This window comes from Piliocolobus tephrosceles, chromosome 7 (assembly GCF_002776525.5).
Source record: "Piliocolobus tephrosceles isolate RC106 chromosome 7, ASM277652v3, whole genome shotgun sequence".
NCBI classification, from domain to species: Eukaryota; Metazoa; Chordata; class Mammalia; order Primates; family Cercopithecidae; genus Piliocolobus; species Piliocolobus tephrosceles.
In genome coordinates this window covers 109,206,383-109,226,257 of record NC_045440.1, presented here as the reverse complement: position 1 = coordinate 109,226,257, position 19,875 = coordinate 109,206,383, and the positions used below count along the sequence as shown (strand labels likewise).

The following is a 19,875-nucleotide window of genomic DNA, read 5'->3' as shown; positions in this document are numbered from 1 at the left end:
TCTAATTTACCTTTCAATATTTCCCAACACTGTTTGCGTATTAGAACCACCTGGACAGGTTTTACAAGATATAGATTCTCAGAGCTCACAGGTCTGAGTGTTTCTCGAATTGATCTAGGGTAAGGCCCAACATACAAAAATATATACATAATTGGCATTTCTAAATGTTCCTTAGGCAATTCTAGTGAGATAAGTGTTGACAAGCACTAAATTGAATCAAATTATAAGCTCTTTGAGAAAATAGTCATGTAAATTTCTTTGCCTTCATCCCCTAAATAGTGGATACAAGCCACGTAATCAATAAATATATGTTGACTTGGATATTTTTTTTCTTTTTTTTTTGAAGAGGAAAGAAGATGAAAAAGAGATTGGGGAAGAAAGCCCTCTTAAGAATACTCAGCCCTACTAGTTCCAACCTGCATACCACATAGGTCTTTCTGAACATCTCCATTGATCCCCAAGGATCTGATAATTTGAGAAATTCCTGTTACACACTGTTAAGCACCTTAGTTCTGTTCACCTCACTGTTTAATCATTGACTGAAATGGAAAGCATCAGTTAAGGCCATGATTTCAATTCTGAAAATAGTTATTCTCAACGAGCAACTGGAGAAATGTTTTTGACAACATAGCTTTTTTTTGCTTTTTTTTTTTTTTTTTTTTTTTTATGTTTTGTCACAGTATTTGTGTGTTATGCTTAAGGCCAACATTTATGTTCATTATGTTACCAGATTCAATATGGATGAATAATAGTGTATCACAACCTATCTGTAAAGAGTGTGTCTTAGCCTCAAGTGGGTAGTTGCCTTTCCAAGTCAGGAGATTTCTAATTTTGTGGGAGACCATCATGTCTGCCGAGTCACTCTCAATGTCTCTGGCTGGCCCGCTGGGCCCACATTCTCTGCTCTCCACTCCCTGTCAATATGCAAACTCCTGGATTATACAAATGTACAAATCCCAAGCATAAGATTTGCACATCTTTACTCATCAGAGTCACTTTACCATACCACATCACCATTCCTCAAAATGCAAACCTCTCTCTGGTAAACTTCATCTGAATCTTGGGTGCATTTGACCAACATTTGTGTTGATTCTTGTGCATATGACTTGTAAGTTTTGTAGACACACATGAAATTGCTCTTTATCTGTGCTGCAGTGGTGATGCGGAAAGGCAGACAGAGAGATTCTGCTAATTATACATAGTTATAATGAAGAACTTTTCTAGTTTCATGGCCTGGAGCCGTTTCATGGCCTGGAGCCTCTAGTTCATTTTAATAGAGCAAGTTATATTAATTAGGTGTATGTAAAGGACGATCTTTCTCTTTACTGATTTGTCATTGTGTTGATACAGCTATTCAGTGCCATTTTGAAACTATTCTCATCACAAGGAATAGATTTAGGGTTTCTCTTCTATTTTAAAGGGAAAAAAAGTACGCCAAACTCCTCCAACAATCTGGAATTTTATTCCATCCATATACATGCATAGTAACAACATTTGTTGAGAAATTATTTCTATCAGAAGTAGAACATTATCTTTGCGATCACCAGGTGCAGTATTGCTACTCTTATATTTAAATAGATCTTATATATGAATTAAATTCATACTTGCAGCATTGAGTTTAGGGTTTCGATTTAGACTGTGCCTTTCAAAAGATAAAACTGATTAATACTACCTCATTACTTACAATACTGCTTCCAGTAATTTTGTTCATTCTTTATAAAGTATTGCATTTAACAGCAAAGGTTTAAAAATTGAGACAGAGCTGCATCAGCGAAAGAAAATCCAAGTACTATACAAGAAAAAAATTGCCATCTTCATTTAACATACAGGTTTAGGATTAAGAAAATGGACAGAAACATACAGCTACATACAAATGCAAAGCCTAGTGACTAAGAGACTGTATCTGCTAAAATATAAAGTGCAAATGGAGCCTGATTATCCAAGAATTGAAATCTTAAGGCGAACTTATAGCATGTGTATTTAGAATATCTTTGCAAGTTATATTTTAGCATATACATATATCTGCAACAGCATATAAGAAAAAATCAAGATACACAAGTGCTTTTGAAGCTATTTCTAAAATGATTTTCTGTATTGTTTGTGACTATTTTCTTTAAAAGCTACTATACAGTGCAAACCATATGTGCTACACAATAACTATACAATAACATTACAAATGACTTTAATATAAAGTTTTTAAATAAAAAATAACATAACCACAGCTATGAATACTGCTGGTAAAATAAATTAATTTTTTTTGAAAATGGCACCAATAATACACTTTACTAATGGACTGTAATGAAATTACACCTCAAGTCTTCAACTCAGCCATAATGAATCATCTCCTGATTGCCCAGATGTAATTCAAATAACTTTTTTTTTTTTTTTTCCTGGACTGGTTAGAACAACATACTAAACACTGATACCAGAGGTGACTGATGTTTATTCAGTTAGTTCATTTGACATGTTCCGCTGCATGTGATGAGCAATAAAACTTCTTGTGAGTTATAAAGTTTGAAAGGTTGTTGAACTGGATATCACACAGCCGGCAATATTTCCCACTGGTTGGAGCCTGGGTGGAACCATTCACACCTTTTGCTATACTAGACAACTGTTCCTCTGCTGAGGGAATTCCTGGTGAGACATTCTCATTGGCAGCTAATGGGTTCTCAGAGATCCACGAGGGAGATTTGTGGTCGTCTTCATGCTGAGGATTCTGGGAAATGTTCTCTTGCTGTGGGTTGGCAGCAGGTCTCTCATCTTGTTTCAGTCCACCGTTCACTATTACCATTCCTCGATTTTTGGGCAACAATGGCAGAGAATCTTTCTTCAGCGCAGCACACCCATTTGAGGAAGCCTGGCCTTTCGGAGACTCATTTTCTGCATTTGTGCTTTGCTCGATGTCAGTGTTATGGATGACAAGAGAACCAGAAATATAATCACTTGGCTTGATTCCGTAATATGGAGAAAGCTGGTCGGCTCCTTTTGCTTTCTTTATTGCTCCAGGGTAAAGGCATTGTGGAAGAAACAAATGTCTGTTTTCTTCTTTTGTAGCAATGAGCTGAGCGGCTTCACTAAAGACCTTCAAGCCTTGCAGGGTTGCTAGGTGGGATGAAAATAGGTTTCCATTGGGGGAAGGCTGCTTCAAATTCCCGTTTTTCTCACATTTTATTATGCTTCTTTCGTAGCTGACATCAGGGCTGTTTCGTTCGCTTTCTGGATTCGGAAACACTTTGCCGTCTAGTTGACCCAGGTCATTACGCTGATGTGCAGTAACCGGGCAGAAATTCTGCTTGTGGGCCAGATAGTTTTCTACCTTATTGAAACTGATCTTGCACACAGTGCACTCGTGATAGTCCAGCAGTCTTTTGGGAGACGTGGTCGTCCGCTCAGACTGAGATAAACACTTTTTGCTGAGATCTATGGGCACGTCCATCTCTAGGCAGGAAACACTGGAATGAGTAGTGTCACATTTGGAAACTGGAACACACTTGTTGATCGTCAGGGAAGTTTCCAAGTGCTTAGAGACAATTCCTGGAAAGATATCACATCTTGGGTGGTAGCACTCTCCTAGCCCTTCTGTGGGTTCTTGAGTGGAGGTACAAGGATTACTGAGGTTGGCTACGTCAAGAAATCTCTGCTGAACCAGTGGAGGCCTTTGTTCCTGCTCAGGTAGGCACATCTCATACATCTTTCTGCGCTTGCGTGTGCGCATGGTTCTCTGCATGGCAGGCACTTTGTTGGAAGCAGACCTCTTTAGTGGAGGGTCGTGGCGAGTAGCACAGTAATACTGTTTGTGGACCATGTATGTTTCGTGCCGGCTGAAGGTAATGTTGCAAGCTTCACAGGTAGTCTTATTCGGGTCACTTTCCCCATCCACTAAAGGGACACTGGGATTTTTCACATCGACAGGTTTTCCATTAATTTTGTCATCATTGTTACTGGAGGTGGAGAGCTTCTTAGTTTGAGTGGAAAAGTCCTTGTCATGGCCCTTCCCACTTGGCCCAATTAAATCTAAGACAGTGGAAGAATTGATGCAAGGTGTTTGAAGAAGTGGATTCTCAGGATCAGCAGAATGAGCAGCTGGGTTGAGAAGGTTTATGGAGGTTTGGCCGGTGTTGGGACTCAAAGCTTCAGGCATCTTTTCTGACACACTAGGGAACTCTGGGGACTTAGCCATCTGCTGCCATCGGCTGCTGCAATAATGCTTTTTGTGCACTAGATAATTATCCAAATTATTGAATGTTATGTTACACTCAAAACAAGTAGCCCCCTTGGGCATCAAGGGGCTGTAGATGACGGGAGGGTAGCTACTACTGCCATGCCTCAGTCGCCGATGCACCAGTTCAGACATCTTGGCTAAGATCTCTGAAGCTTGAGGGACCATGGTGATATCTTGGGGGAAAGAAAACTGAGACAGGAAAGGGCCCACAGGGAAAGAAGGCCCAATGTTAGGCTGAACTGGAGATGAGGCAAGTCTTGGGCTAGAGGGCTCGGACTTTATTTTTGTGTAAGAAAAGCTTTGTTTATTTGTTGTAGGCTGTATCTCTGGTCTCTGGTTTGTGAGAAAGAGCTGAGTCTTTTTCTCACACTTGTCCAGCTCTGTGTCAGAGCTCGCATCTTTAGTCTGCATGGCCTTTTGGGTCTGGGGAAGTTCGCTTCTCGTCAATAAGTCTGTGGCTGGCTGTAAGCTGTCTTCGGTTCCACTTGGAGAGTGTTCCATGTCACTTTCTCTGGGAAGTTTGCCGCTAGGGACATGGAGCTCCTGGTGCTGCAATAAGTCCCTCTGAGTCTGGAAGCCGAAATGGCAGTGATTACATCGGAAGGCAGCTTGAGTGAGATGGGAGAACAGGTGTTGGTGAAAGTTGATCACAGAATCAGCAGTGTAGCTACAGACGGTGCATTTTAGACTAGCACCAGGGGGCAGGAATTCTTCCATTTTCACTCCTAGGGAGACATACAAAATAAGAACAATGAGAAACATGTGTGTTGCTTTTTGAATGCTAGGGACCTTTTCTAATGACCTAATGTTTGCAGCACAATAGGAATGAAATTGTTCAGAATCTCATTTGTTATATTAACTGTTTTCTTGTGACATCTCTTATGGTGTGTGATAATAATTAATAATAGCACTTTATAGTTTTCAAAGTACTTTCATGAATATTATGGCATCGAAGTGGAGTAAGTGTCACTGTCTCCATTTTACAGATGGGGAAACACGCTGAAGGAGGCTAAGGGAATTGATTATGTTAATGAAGCTATTAAGTGATGAAGCCATGCCTGAGCCTCGGATTTTATAATTACTGATCCAATAACCTTCCTACTATAACATTAGCCTCTACATAAGGAAGAAGTGAGCATTCATTAGGGTTGCTATTGAAAACCAATGCAAATCAAATAACTCTCATTACACTACATATAGGTTATATTCTAAAGAAGTCAAAGAGAAACCATTTTGTAAAGTAATCAATGACATCCTAATTTATATTTAATATAAATTTAAAATTTTATGCTATAGTTTTGCTGAACATAGTTTATCCAGGGCTGATATTTACCTGGTAGACTAATATAGCCTACCAGTACACTAATATAGTCATTTCGCATTGGCATCCATGCTGATTGATCACTGCCTATTTCTAGTCCATGATTACATATTTTGAATATTACCGTTGACTGTGGTGGGTAAGCATCACTAAGGTTGACTCTAGCTCCCATTGGTCAGCATATGGTAAAATCGGGTTTGGCTTATCCCCTCTGTACTCTGGACTAAAATAAGACTGCCTTTTATATTCATAAGCTGAAAATATGGCAGACGTACCTATTCCTGTAGTCATAAAAGGGGTCTACCTATCCTTGTCTCCTTTTTTCCTTAATGAATCCAATACTCATTTTTTCCATTTAGCTGAAAGGACCCCTGTATTCTGCTCTTTTTGTTTTGTACATGACTTTACTCACCATCTGAGACAACCAATCTGTTACTGGTTCCCCTGCTTTATTATCTATATGAAGATAGCTCATTTGCAAGAAGAGGAAAGAGGATGAGCAGAAAGGAAATTGCCTACTTTTATAGGTTCAAAGACAAAAGCTTGAACTGTACTAGAGCACTGGAGGTTAGAACAGTAACTTACAATTCAACATGTATTTCCATTTTAAAATCATTTAATCTAGGCAAAGACAGCTAAGAAAGTCACCCAGAGGTGTCCTACAAGGTTTGTATCACAGGTGCTGAAAAACTATGATTCTCAGTCCCTAGTTTGTCCCATGCAAGAATGTACCTAAAATTATTTAAAGTCAATAGAATTCTGTACATTCAATTAAATTCATTTTTTTTAAAAAATATGTTAATTAGAATGCTGTGAAATGAAACCAAAAATAGCTGGCATACAATTCCAAATTAAATGGGAACAGTTGCCACCTTGCTATTAAGAGAGGGCCTTAAAAAGCTTATTTGTTTTTCAGCCTATTTTTTTTTTAAGGGATTTTAAAACATAGTACTAAAAGTAGTTTTATGTCATAAAAACCAGCTAAGCTGTTATGATGCATCTTTTGGAAGTCAGAAATATTTTACTGATCCATATTTAACAGTAACATCCCTGAATTGTAATTTTAATTGGATCTATCAATAGAGTAGCTTTATTTCAATTCAGCAAATACTTATATTATTATTTCTTCCCTACCATACAGGAAACACTATGGTCAGTTTCCAAAGATTGCTTGACACTAAAGCAACAAATGATAATATTCAAAGGGTATTGAGACTTTCTTTTGAAAATAATGTGCTTTTTTAAAACCTCAGTTGAAAACAAATAGAATTATTTGGTCTGTGGTCAGAGCACTGAATTTGTCAGAAAAGAATTAAGACCCAAGTCCTTTGAGTAAAATATGCTGAGTATAAGTGGCATAAGATCACACTGGTTGACCCAGAAAGTTTGATTTTGATGTTATAGATAGCTACAGATAGACAGATATAGATGTACACATGTAATGCATACATATTTATAAAAGTAATAGAGTCTTCTGGAGCAACAGAAGAAACAAAAGCGGCATTTACCACTGTGTGAATTCAGGTGCATTTCTAGAGCTCGAGCATTTGAAAAGCTCTTGGTGCACTGTGGGAAGGGGCACAGGCTGGAAATCTGATGGGCACTGTCTTCATTTTCCTCTGACACTGGAGCAGCTTCTCTTTGCCTCCCACTGCAGTAGTACATCAAATGGGCCTGCAGATTCCGCTCACTCCGATACCAGATGCCACAGGACTTGCAAGGGAATATATCCTCTGCAGGTAAAAACACAGAGACACATTTGCTGCTGTCCATTTGAAACCAACCATGGGTAAAGCAGCATGTAGTTCAATTTTTCTCAGACTCTGCTCTCAGGTCCTGAACTGGGCAATCGGACAGTGATGAGTAACAGTCTTTGGTGGTGTTCTACAGCAGAGGACTCAGCTTTGAAAGAAATGTCATACTCTGCAATTTAACTTCCCAGACTCTAGAAAGAGGACACTCCAATATTTAAAACACAAGATATTGATTTTATTTTGTTTTATTTTTTGTGACAGATTCTCACTTTGTCACCCAGGCTACAGTGCAGTGGTGCGATCTCAACTCACTGCAACGTCTGCCTCCTGGGTTCAAGCAATTCTCCTGCCTCCGCCTCTCAAGTAGCTGAGATTACAGGTGAGTGCCACCATGCCTGGCTAATTTTTGTATTTTTAGTAGAAGCAGGGTTTCTCCATGTTGGCTAGGCTGGTCTCAAACTCCTTTCCTCAGGTGATCCACCAGCTTCAGCCTCCTAAAGTGCTGATTACAGGCATGAGCCACTGTGTCTGGCCTAAGATATTGATTTTAAATTGTACTTATGGTTAGAAAAAATATACATTTATAGTGATGTAAATTATCTAATTGATTAAAAGGTAAGGATGTAATGGGTGAACTAATGTTAGCCCTGATGCCAACCCCTGACACCATTTTTTTTTAATACAGTAATTACGGAATGGCTACTATATGCCCAACTCTGTGTTGGGCTGGGTATAAAACAAAATGAAAGACTAAACAGCTGGCCTTAGGAGGCATACAGTCTCCTCTGGTTGATGGACATGTGGTCAGCTAATTACATTACAGCCTAATTACTGTTCTGATGGAGGTATCTGAGGAATGCCCCGGGGCATGATAAAGAGGCTGATGTCAGACTGAGTGGAGGGAGGAGGAGATTAGAAACGGATTTAGAGGGAGGATGATGAGCTCAGCCTGAGCTGAGGTGTGAAGGATGAAATTAAGCTAGTTATATGGAGAAGAGGGGTTGGATCATCCTGATCAAACGAGCAGTTCAGGGAAAGCCATGAGAGCCTGAGAGAGGGGCTGGGAGGCTGGGAGGCTGTTCTGTACTGTTGAGGTAAGGAGCATGATTGATAGGGCTGGGAGAGAAGAGGCTGTAAGAGGCAGGGATAGACTCAAAGAATTGCAGGCTCTCAAAGAGTTTTAGATTTTGTCTTCATGATTATGAAGCATCACCGAATCATTTTAAGCAAGACACTGACATAATCAGATATTATAGAATCACAGCAGCGGAGTCTAGTTTTGAAGGCAGTGAATTTGGAAGAAAGACTTTTGACTGGTGGGAGGCAACTGCAGTACTCTAAGAGAAACACAACAGGGTTTGAACTGCAGCTAATACTGGTACCGTATTTATCAGCTCATGCTATGACGTGTCATGTTCATGTGTTCGCTCATGGAAAAATCTCTCCTTGTGTGTGTTTTTCCCCCTTCATCCATATATAGGTGAGGAGACTGGTGTTAAGGAACTTGCCCATCCATGACCTCATCAGTGGTTGAAATGGGATTGGAATCTGGTCTTTCTCACTCTTCCATAATGCCTCCATGGCAAGGGTGGCAGAGAGGAAGAATCATGCTGAGGAAGTAGAACTGACTAGAAGTCATGAACAATGCTTGGTGACTAGATTCTAGAACGGACAAATACGGCTCTGCTTTGCTTCCAAGCTTCTGTGTCAGGAATGGTTTCATTCATCTACACAGGGAACAGAGGATGGAGGGGTGATGTCTTCAGGCTAGGGCATGTATAGGGTGACGAAATCTGACCTTGTATTGTGCAAACTCAGGACTTTTGTAGAGAAAGGGGTCACCATCCAGAGGGATGCCAGATAAAAATGTACAATGGGACTAAGCCAGGCAAACAGTGGCACATGTTCACATTAGACATGTGGAATCTGATATTTCTGTAAGAAATACAGAAGAACATGGGATAAATGGCAATGGAGGCCTAAAACTCAGCAGAAATGCCTGAACTTATAATTTGTGAACTGTTATTTATGGTTGTTGGTGGAGCCCATGGTGGTGAAGGAGATGGCTCAGGGAGATCACATTAAAGGCGATGAGGAGGAAAAACTAGTGATCAAATTCTAGTGAAGGGGAAGTAAGGGTAGCAAGTATAATGTAGAGTTTCAAATTAACATTTAATTTAAAAATTATATGCTACTAATGTTTATTATTTAACCCCTCCCTTCTAAGTTAATTTCATTTACACTATTCGTGAGGCTACACAGTTTAGTAAAGGGTCCATTGAAGCAGGATGAATTTAACTCACTAATTCCAGAATGAAAGCAGCCCTCTGCATCTATGCTGAATTATTTGACATAAATAGTTGTCTTGCTACAGAAAGCAAATAGAGTACACTTTCCACTATAATTAGAATTAACATCTATACATTGGAGCTTCCCAATAACATCAGATACTCCTAGAGTCTTTGGCAATAAAATCCTTTTGCCTCAGATTCAAGTCGGGCCCATGTTATTTCCAGTTCCTCACTATCAGAATCAAAGTAAAGATCCAGGAAAGAAAATAGGTACATTTACCTTAAGGAAATCCAATAATACTAGCTTAGATGGAAGTGCTATATCATTGAGTGAATGCACAGTAATTTCAGACTCATCTAATTTCTTTAATCTAAAGGATGATTATTACAGCAAGAATCTAATTACAGTTGAATATTTTATATTTTAACATCAAGACATCATTGCCTCTCTGGATTTCTTTTCTAACTCATTCAGAGTCTCAGAGATTTTAAAGTATATTTTTGAGTGGATGCAATTTTTTGCTTACCTACTAACTTCAGAATCTATTCTTCTCTTAAGATGTATCTGCTACTCATGTTTTTTCATAGAGCTAGATAAAAGCAGATCTGTCTAGAACATAGATTTTGGGACCCCAGACCACTGATTTTCTGTCATATGAAGTGTCATTCTGTGACACAAAAATATGAACTAAGTTCAATTTCCTTTTTACAAAATAAAATCACAAAGGTAAATTTGCCAGGGCCTACTTAAAAATTCTCCATATAAAGTTTTCTAAGCTTATCATGCATTTTTCTTAATTAATGAATTTATTTTTTACCTTTTTGCATTAGCAGATGTCTTGATTTATCCAGGATACACTTCCTTTTTGTTAGTATATCTAATCAAACTTTGATTTTGTATTCTGTTTCTTCTTTTCAAGTTTTTAAAGTCTATGGCCCTTAAAGAATACCAAATGTTTTCTACTATAGAAGCATTAATGCAAGGTGCTCACCTTCTCATAGCTAAGTAGCCTTGAATATTATTCAACTCATGTAGAATAGCAGCTTTGTGTGTGTGTGTGTGAGACATTCAGGAATCTGACTTGAAATGGTTGGAGTTAAGGGTTCTTTCTATACTCCCTGGAAAACTGACCACACACACACACACACAAAGATAAAATGAAGCCACAACACTGAAGGAAAAAGGTCTGTTCCTGGTTTCTTGTCAGTAGACACTTTTTTCTCCCATAAATTCCCATCACCTCTAAAGCTGGGCTACACAGCACTGAGCACTTACTATTGACAATAGCTGTGGGCAAAATAGAAGCCATGGCAGCTTGCTGAGGAAGCAGCTGAATTGAGTCCAGCAGGCGTGCAGGGTACATCCCTTCTGTGAGAGTCATCTGACTGGCAGCTTGTAGCCTTGAGTCAAAATCCACCACAAAGGCAATTAGCTCTTCACCCTCAGAGATGGCCTTCGTAGTTGTACACCAAAGCTGACCCCCTATTAAGAAGAAAAAAAGAAAAAGATAAAATTGACATAGGATGCTTGAGTCTGTTGTACACTAGATTGATGTCCACAGCACCTTCTCATGTTTTTCACACCGGTTCCTACTGGAGTGGAGTGTTTGATCAAGGCAACAGTTGTGCTCCTTTTGCCTCCTGTGTGGAAAATTGTGCTCTTTGCATTAAATGAACTGTTTAGTGACCAGAAGTGGGAGGAGGCTAAGAATCAAGTACAGCATAAACATAATTTGTAGAGATTTTTGTCAATTGTATGCTTTCTGGGGCTTGCCTGAATCAGTAACCTTACCAGTACATTGGGATAGTACCTAAAAACCAGCATGGTAAGGACCCAACTGCTGAAATTTATTTCCTGTGAGCATTTGAAGTTATTCTTTCTGTATTTTATGAAAGTATAGAAGTTATTTATCTCTCTCCTTCTCTTCCCCCCATGAAATACTTCCATCATATCAATACCAATACCCAAACTACAGAACAAGTAAACAAAAACTCCTAAAATCTAGAAAATTAAAGTCAAATGCAGATAGTTATACTCTGCTATGTCTGCTGCCTTTTTTTTTTTTTTTTTTTGGCTGAGTGATCTTTACTTATATAATATTATGTATAATGTAGCTTCTTCATCTCCATTTACCCTGATTGAACTTCCTGAAATGAAGATATGCCAAAAATCCTTTTCAAAAAGGCTCATTTAAATAAAGATTTGTTTAAATGAAAAGAAATGTCTCTTCAAACACTAAGATATACTCTGGCACTGCACTTCAACAATCACATGTTTTGCATTAAAAAGAAAAACTATGCAAGTACATCTAATGTATTGGAATGTGATAGCAAATGCTCATTTATTTAACATGTTTAGACAGGCAAAGCACTTATATTTTGTTATCTACACTCTCAGGCCTAGATATGTATCCTATACAGTTATGCCTGAAATAATGTAGCATACTTGATATGTTATAAAGCTCTTTTTTTCCATTGTGTATAGATTGGAAGGCTGTGTATTGCACTCATTAAGCAGCCCAAACTTGTACCCATTTTGATAAGACATATTGCACTGTTTATCTTTCAACATAACTGTCTTTTCAACTGCACTTCATTTTTTCTACCCTTAGAGCTCATGGTTTTTAAACAACTTGTGGTAAAACTCTGGTGGAAAAGATAACAACAGCATATGATATGGCAGAGTTGCCTAGAAGAATCAGAACATTGTTTTAGAGAAACGTTGGGCAATTAATTAAGCCAGCTGATTAAGTTTTAAAGGTAAGGAAACAAAACCATCTGTGAGAGTATATGATTGTTAAAAAATAAAGCTAAGACTACAGACCCCAAATTTGTGTGAAAGTTTCAAAGTAACAAATATACTAAAATGCTAGAAAACAACTTTTTTTTCACTTTGACACGAATGTATCTGAAAGTATACAAGTTTACCACAGTTGAATAAAACCGATGTATTTTGCTTTGATTGATTTACTTCTTTTCAAATAATAGAAGCTAAACCGTATCATGTGGAAATCAGAGGAGCGATGGAAGTGTGAGTGGTGGTATTTCTGCTGTTCTTCCCCATAGAAGACTTCTGCGATTAGCTTCTATGTCTTCCTTCCCTCATGGGCATTCAGAACCAAACTACTTGCAACTGTAGACAGGTAATCATTCAATCATTTGCACCTATCTTTCCACGGAACTACAGTTTATTGAGGCTGTGTGATGAAGAGATAGGGGAGACACAGCAAGAAACCACAACTCAGGTTTAGTTCATGTGGTCTTTCAGAGTCACTAGACTTCAGTCATTAATTTTACATTATTGGTTAAGTCCAGCTATGTGTACCTTTCACAAAGGTAAGGAAAGAATTGGACTCAGGTGCCCAAGAGAAATTGAGGTTTTAGAGAAGATGCCCAGCCACAAATAATCTTTATCACTGTGGTAAGCTATAGGGTAGGACGACTCAAGAGTATTTACTCTCAAATTTTGAACCAAAAGATTTAGTAAACAAGTAAAATTGAATTCAAAAATACTAACTTCAAATAAAAGTGAACAAAAAATCATTTGTATCATCATTAAATGACTCGGCAGTTGTAATATATATTTGTGTTTTCACATGTACCCAATAATGTTTCAAATTTTATTATCTTTATCACTTTATCTCATTTGATGGTTTAGTCAGAGCATATCATTCTAAAAGGCTAAATTATACTGAAAATGTACTGTTGGACTTGAGAAAGTCAGTTATCTTTGGATTTAATCTTTCAAATCATTTACTAATCAGCTATTCATTGAAATCTGCTGCGTGCTAGGCTGGGCGCTATGGCTTCACATGCAGCTCTACAATTAGAATACACACATATATGCAAATATATTACTATACCACATTAAGGGTGTCATCCCCTAATGCTAAAGAAAATGTGAGAGGAGTGAGTAACTGGCACTTCTTGGAGAAGTTAGGCAAGCTATCCAAGGTGATGTTTTTATTAGCTCATGAAGAACAAATAGGGGTAAAACAGCAAAAACATGTGTAGGCAGGATGAGGCAGGTACATCATTATTGCCCTATAAATGAGCATGTGTGAAGGTTTAGAATTACGGAAAAGTCACCCCAGCGAGTAGTTGGGACTACAGGTGTGATCATCACTCTTGGCTAATTTTTTTTTTTTTTTGAGACGGGGTCTCCCTCTGTCACCCAGGCTGGAGTGTGGTGGCACCATCTTGGCTCACTGCAAACTCCACCTCTCCAGTTCACACCATTTTCCTGCCTCAGCCACCCGAGTAGCTGGGACTACAGGCGCCCGCCACCATGCCCGGCTAATTTTTTGTATTTTTAGTAGAGCTGGGGTTTCACCATGTTAGCCAGGATGGTCTCAATCTCCTGACCTCGTGATCCACCCACCTTGGCTTCCCAAAGTGTTGGGATTACAGGTTTGAGCCACGGAGCCTGGCCGATTTTTAAAAATATTTTTTGTAGAGATGGACTCTCACCACGTTGCCCAGACTGGTCTAGAACTCCTGGGCTCAAACAATCCTGTTACCTTGGCCTCCCAAAGTGTTGGGATTGCAGGCATGAGCCACGGTGTCCAGCCAGGAGTACTTTCTTTGGGTCTGATAAGCTAAGTGGATTATGTAATTCATCCATTTTAATCCTGTCAATTACTCTGTGAGGTAGGTATTAGTTCCCTAGTTTGAGAAAACTGAAGCTTAGAGAGGATAACTAAGTTTCCCAAAGCCATACACAGGGTCAGTGGCAGAATTGTGACTTACACTTTTGTCTGTCCAACTGCAAAGTCCAAGTGTGCATGTGTGTGTGTTGTATGTGTGTATATGTGCATGCACAGAAATAATGAATTCTGTTTTGAAAATGTAAAGTTTGGGGTACCTGACAGACTTCTGGTGAATTTATCTAGGAGAAAGATGGAACTTGGAGAAGACATACAGGCTGAAGAAAAAAAAAAATATTTTGGAAGTGATCTGCACATTCTAATTGACCACGGATGCTCTCTGCATTCATGTGGTAACCTAGGGAGAGTATGGAGTGAAAAGAGGATCACCAAAGAAACTTGGGGTATCTCAACATTTAGGATGTGCACAGAGATGATGAGATCATTAAAATGTACCAAGAGCTTATATTTAAATGTTAGAGGGAAATCAAGAAAATAGCACCACAGAAATCAAGGGTTGGATTTCTTTATAATTGTTTGGCTGAGTTTTTAGATGGTGAATTTAGAACATACAACTTGAGGGAGTCATTCATAGGAAGTAATAACCCAAATATTGTAACGTAACTTCAATTACTGATGCTAATAAAACTTTCAGAGTGTGATCGCTCTTGGGGGATGTTTGGGCAATGGAACCAGGCTGCATAGGTGGAAATCTAGTGGCTTTGCCACTTATTATGTGTGTGACTTAGAACTTGTCACCTAAGCATTCTACCTGTCAGTTTCCTCATTCCTGAAAATGCGAAAGATGATAAACAGTGCTGAACTCATGATGTTATTATGGGGATTAAATGAGCTAATATATGTGAAAGCTTAAGAACAGCACCTGACATATAATCATATAATAAATAACATATAACAAATGTTTATATAATTGTTAGCTATTATCGTTTTAGTTTAATCCGCTTGGGGCTATTATTATTCTCATTTCTTACTGCCCTGCTAAATCCAAGAGGAAAGAAATCTCACCAGAAAGAAAAGGCACACCTGTGAATCCAACGAGCAGATCTGTCTACACTTCACTGGAGGCAGCTAACTCATTTTAGAAAAGAAGAATAAGGTTGCATTTGTTTGTGGATCACAAACTATTGTGGACCAGTTAGAAACAGAAATAATTTCTAGCAATCTATGTGGATCTGAAGGGGCAGGAGAACTAGTTTCCTATTTTAATGCTTCAGAGCTGAGATAAATATGGCCTACTTTAATTTACAATTGTGTAGACGGTAGTAGTATTTATGTAAATTAAGAAACTATACAAGCACATGAAAATGCTAAGTCATGTTGACATTTAGCTACAAAATCTTGTACGCTTTGACCTCATGTTTAAAACAAACCACAGGATATTACATTTGTCTTTAAAATGAGAGCACCATTATCAGAAGAAAATAAAAAAGAAACTAAGAAGTGTTGTTAAGGATGTAGAGAAACTGGAACCCTTGTGCACTGTTGGAGGGAATGTAAAATTGTACAAAATGATGAGTTATCCAAAAATTAAGACTAGAAATACCTATGATTTTAACAATTCTATTTATGGATATATACTCAAAAGAAAGGAAAGCAGAGTCTCAAAGAGCTATTTGAACAGCCAGGCTCATAGCAGCATTGTTTGCAATAGCTAAAACGTGGAAGCAACCCATGGAAATATCCATTGACAGAGGAATGGATAAGAAACATGTGATCTACACGTACAACTGAATATTATTCCGCCTTGAAAGGAAATTCTCACATATGCTACAACATGGACGAAGCTTGAGAACATTGTACTGAGTGAAATGAGCCAGTGTATGATTCCACCTACATCGAGTACTTTTACGGTATCCCAAATCATAAAGACAAAGTAGAATGGTGGTTGCCTGGGGCTGGGGATAGGGGGTTGAGGATTTAGGTTTAGCGTAAATAGAATTTCAGTTTGGCAAGATAAAGAACTCTAGAGATGAATGGTGGTAATAGTTGCACAACAATGTGAATGCCACTGAACTAAAAATGGTTAAGATACTACATTTTATGTTATGTGTATTTTATCAGAATTTTAAAAATCAAGAAAAAAATGAGGGTACTTTTTTTTTCACTACAAAACATCCTCTGTGAACCTAGAACATTGGCATAAAATTTTTAAGCCATAACTAAGCATAAGAATATAACTGTTAAAAAGTGGCTTCATATGAGATGATTTTAGGAAAACCAAAAAAAGAAAAAAAAAAAAAAACATAAACACAAGGCATAAGATCTTCCTTCTCAACTTTCCTAGCAAAGCTATTTAACAAACCCCATTTGAAAGTCAAGCACCTAGTGAAATGAAGTTGCTGCTAAGAAGGAGTTCACTTTATTTGGCCATATTAACTCTTCTCGTTTGAATGAACTCGGGAGATCTGAACATTTTTTAATGATTTAGTTCCTGGTTACTTGATTGATGTGAGTTTCTGCCTGTGTTTCCAGTGCCAGTGGAGTGTTCCTGTTGACTCTCTATAGAGATGAAATTTAAGGAATCTGAACAGATGTTTTCTGCGGCTTTCATAAGAAGCAGTATGCTTAATGTGCCCCAAATTTAAATGAAGTGCATTTCCAACACACTAATCCATATTAATGCTATATTAATATGAAAACAAAGGGAATTCTGTAAAATTATTGTTTGGACATGTGGCAATGTAAATATATGCTCCATATCATTGGGTTCTGCATCCTCGGATTCAATCAAACTCAGATAAAAATATTACCCCAAATTACAATAATGAAGAATAACACAAGTAAAAAAACCAATAAAGTTTTATGTCAGGTACTCGAACATCCTCAGATTTTGGTGTCTGAGGAAGGTCTTGGAACCAATCCACAATGGATACTGAGGGACGACTGTATCCTTCATTGATAAAACTGTTACTATTTTGTTTACACTGCAATTCAGGGGTAAATGTTCTTATTTTAAGGAATTACACACTAATAGTGAAGAACAGGTGGCACCTGAAATCACGGAAAATGTATTTGTCCTCAATGCAAAGATGAACTATAAAGAGCACTTTATTGGTGAGTAAGAAAGTTTGGTTTGGGTCTGATTTTGTTATTAGTTACTGTGTGAGCTTGGAAAATCGCATTACCCACATCATTTCAAATGACAGCCTTAGACTAAATATTTCTCATCATCCAGTTGTGAGCATCTTTTTATGCTTCCATCATCATGTGCTAATAATAGTAATAATCACAGATTTATTAAGTGGTTACTATGTGCTACACACCTGCACTGTGCTAAAAGCTTTGCATGAATTATCTTATTGATTTCCCCTAAGAAAGCAGTGAGGACGCTTTGATTGACTCTCATTTTACTGTGGGATCACGATGCTGGAAGTGTAAGTTGTTCAAAGTCACGCAGCTAGAGGGGAACTGGAAGATGAGAAGGAAATATGGGAGATGGGATTTGAATAAGGCAGTTTGGCTCTAGATTTTATATGAAAAACTAGGTGTTCCAAGCCATGGCGCCATCTGGTGTTCACTCTGTAACACTCCTACCTTCATTACTAAGTTTGAATAATTGGCACAGTTACCTCTCTGAAGGAATTTATGAAGCAGTATTAGGCAGGTTACATAGTTATTAGATAGTTTTTAAATGCATAGCCACAATGTGGAGAATAAAATTTATGTGTGATGTGGAAGTGACTCCAAGTTACTTTATTACTTTATTTTATTTTAAGATAGGGTCTCTGTCACCCAGGCTGGAGTGCAGTGGCAATCACGGCTCAGTTCACTGCAACCTCCATCTCACCGCTCAGGAGATCCCCACTACAGCATCCCAAGTAGCTGGAATCACAGGCATGTGCTACCACTCCCAGCTAACTTTTGTATTTTTAGTAGAGATGGAGTTTTGCCATGTTGCCCAGGCTGGTATTGAACTCCCGAGCTCAAGGGATCCTCCACCTCCCAAAGTGCTGGGATTACAGGTGTGAGCCACCATGCCTCGCTGACTCCAAGTTATCTTGTAACGTGACTAACCTCATTAAGATAGTGAACACTTAGCACTTACTATGTGGCAGGCACTGTTCTAAGCACTTCACATACATTAAGCTCAATTATTAATATAAAATACAAACGCAGCACTTTCCCAACTCCTTGTTTAAATTGCAAGTTTAGCTGGACATTAAAAAGGGCATCAAGATTCGACCTAACCATCAAGCACTGACTGGCGACCTGGACTGTACAAAACAGTCACAAGGGGAACTTAGAACCAACGCTGATTGTGGGCCCTGTCCGAGAGCCATCAAATCAGCCTCTGGTACTGAAGTTTGGGCTTCAGTATTTTTTAGAAGCTCTCTGGAGGGCTTGGTTTTCTTCCATAGTTAAGAATAACTGCCATAGGAGTAAACTATCTGCACTTCATATAGTGTAGAAAGAGTTAAGCTCGATGAACAAAAAAAGTCTCTTGATGATCAAATATTTCACAGGAGTGCTCAGACAATTCAGTAGAGAAGATGTCCATTTTGAAACTCAGAAAATGACACTTGAAAATAGCATTTATGTACTTATTTATTTGACAGGGAGTTTTGCTCTTGCTGCCCAGGCTAGAGTGCAATGGCGCGATCTCGGCTCACTACAACCTCCGCCTCTCAGGTTCAAGCGACTCTCCCGCCTCCCGGCTGGGATTACAGGCCTCCGCCATCACACCCGGCTAATCTTTTGTATTCTTAGTAGAGACGGGGTTTCACCATTTTGGCCAGGCTGGTCTCAAACTCCTGACCTCGGGTGCTCCGCCCACCTCGGTCTCCCAAAGTGCTGGGATTACAGGCGTGAGCCACCGCGCCCAGCGAAACTACCTTTGAATGTTCCCTTTTCCTGCAGTGTTTGAAGAATGTAGGAATGATGAGTGAAATGGTGAAGGAAGTGGATAAACAATGATACAATGACTTTGCCTCATCTTTCAACTCAATAAGCCAGTGAGGAACTTGGTAAATTTGTTGATTATGTTTAGTTTTACAATGCTTAATTCTTTACTATTTTGAAGTGACGTGTTTTATTATTAGGAATGATCAATAGTAATGCATCCTCCAAAACTGTGGAAAGATCATATTGTGCAAACTAGAGCAAAAAAATCACATTCCTCCTGCATGGGCATGAAATCTTTATCAAATGACATCAGGCACTGAAGCAGCTATCTGATACCTTCCTTGTTTCCACCAAATGGAAAAGGTTATTTTAGGATTCCCTCTTTGTCTGTCTCTTATGCTGCAAACATAATCACGCTCCTCAGTCATCATACTCACAATACCACTCCCTTCACAAATAAAGGACAAATACTTTTTCAAGTTTCCATGAAAAGGAGTAACTACTAAGACCTTGACATTCTTGAAAAAGCATATATTTACTGTTCTAAGTAATGTTTATGATCGAGGTTCTTGTGCAACCAGATATGGTTTCTACAGGAAGCTTATACATTTTTCTTATAATTGCTGTCAAAACTGCAGTGAAGTGTACTACAAGTTTTGATAATAAAGAATAAAGTCACAGTTAAAACGCGATTATATTTTGGAAATTCATGCTCCTCTTACTAGAAGCAGTGGCCTTAAATATCTTCCCATCCTGCCAAATTTTTCACTTGCACTTT

General features: G+C 38.5%; 1 protein-coding gene and 1 long non-coding RNA gene across 3 annotated transcripts in view; one reads left to right on the top strand and one right to left on the bottom strand.

Annotated features, from left to right (window-relative positions):
* Nucleotides 1–1,442: 1,442 nt before the first annotated feature.
* ZFPM2 (zinc finger protein, FOG family member 2) overlaps nt 1,443–19,875 on the bottom strand; it is a 385,277-nt gene continuing 366,844 nt past the window's right edge. For both annotated transcript variants that reach the window (XM_023223327.1, XM_023223330.1), the window contains 3 exons: nt 10,865–11,071; nt 7,052–7,276; nt 1,443–4,947 (listed from right to left, as the gene is read on the bottom strand). In XM_023223327.1, the coding sequence (XP_023079095.1) occupies nt 2,456–4,947; nt 7,052–7,276; nt 10,865–11,071 (2,924 nt within the window). In that variant the 3' untranslated portion in view covers nt 1,443–2,455. The remainder of the gene's footprint in view (nt 4,948–7,051; nt 7,277–10,864; nt 11,072–19,875) is intronic.
* Nucleotides 7,556–19,270, top strand: LOC111550078. Its single transcript, XR_002733918.1, has 3 exons — nt 7,556–7,676; nt 17,213–17,309; nt 19,113–19,270. It is a non-coding gene; the product is annotated as an uncharacterized LOC111550078 (long non-coding RNA).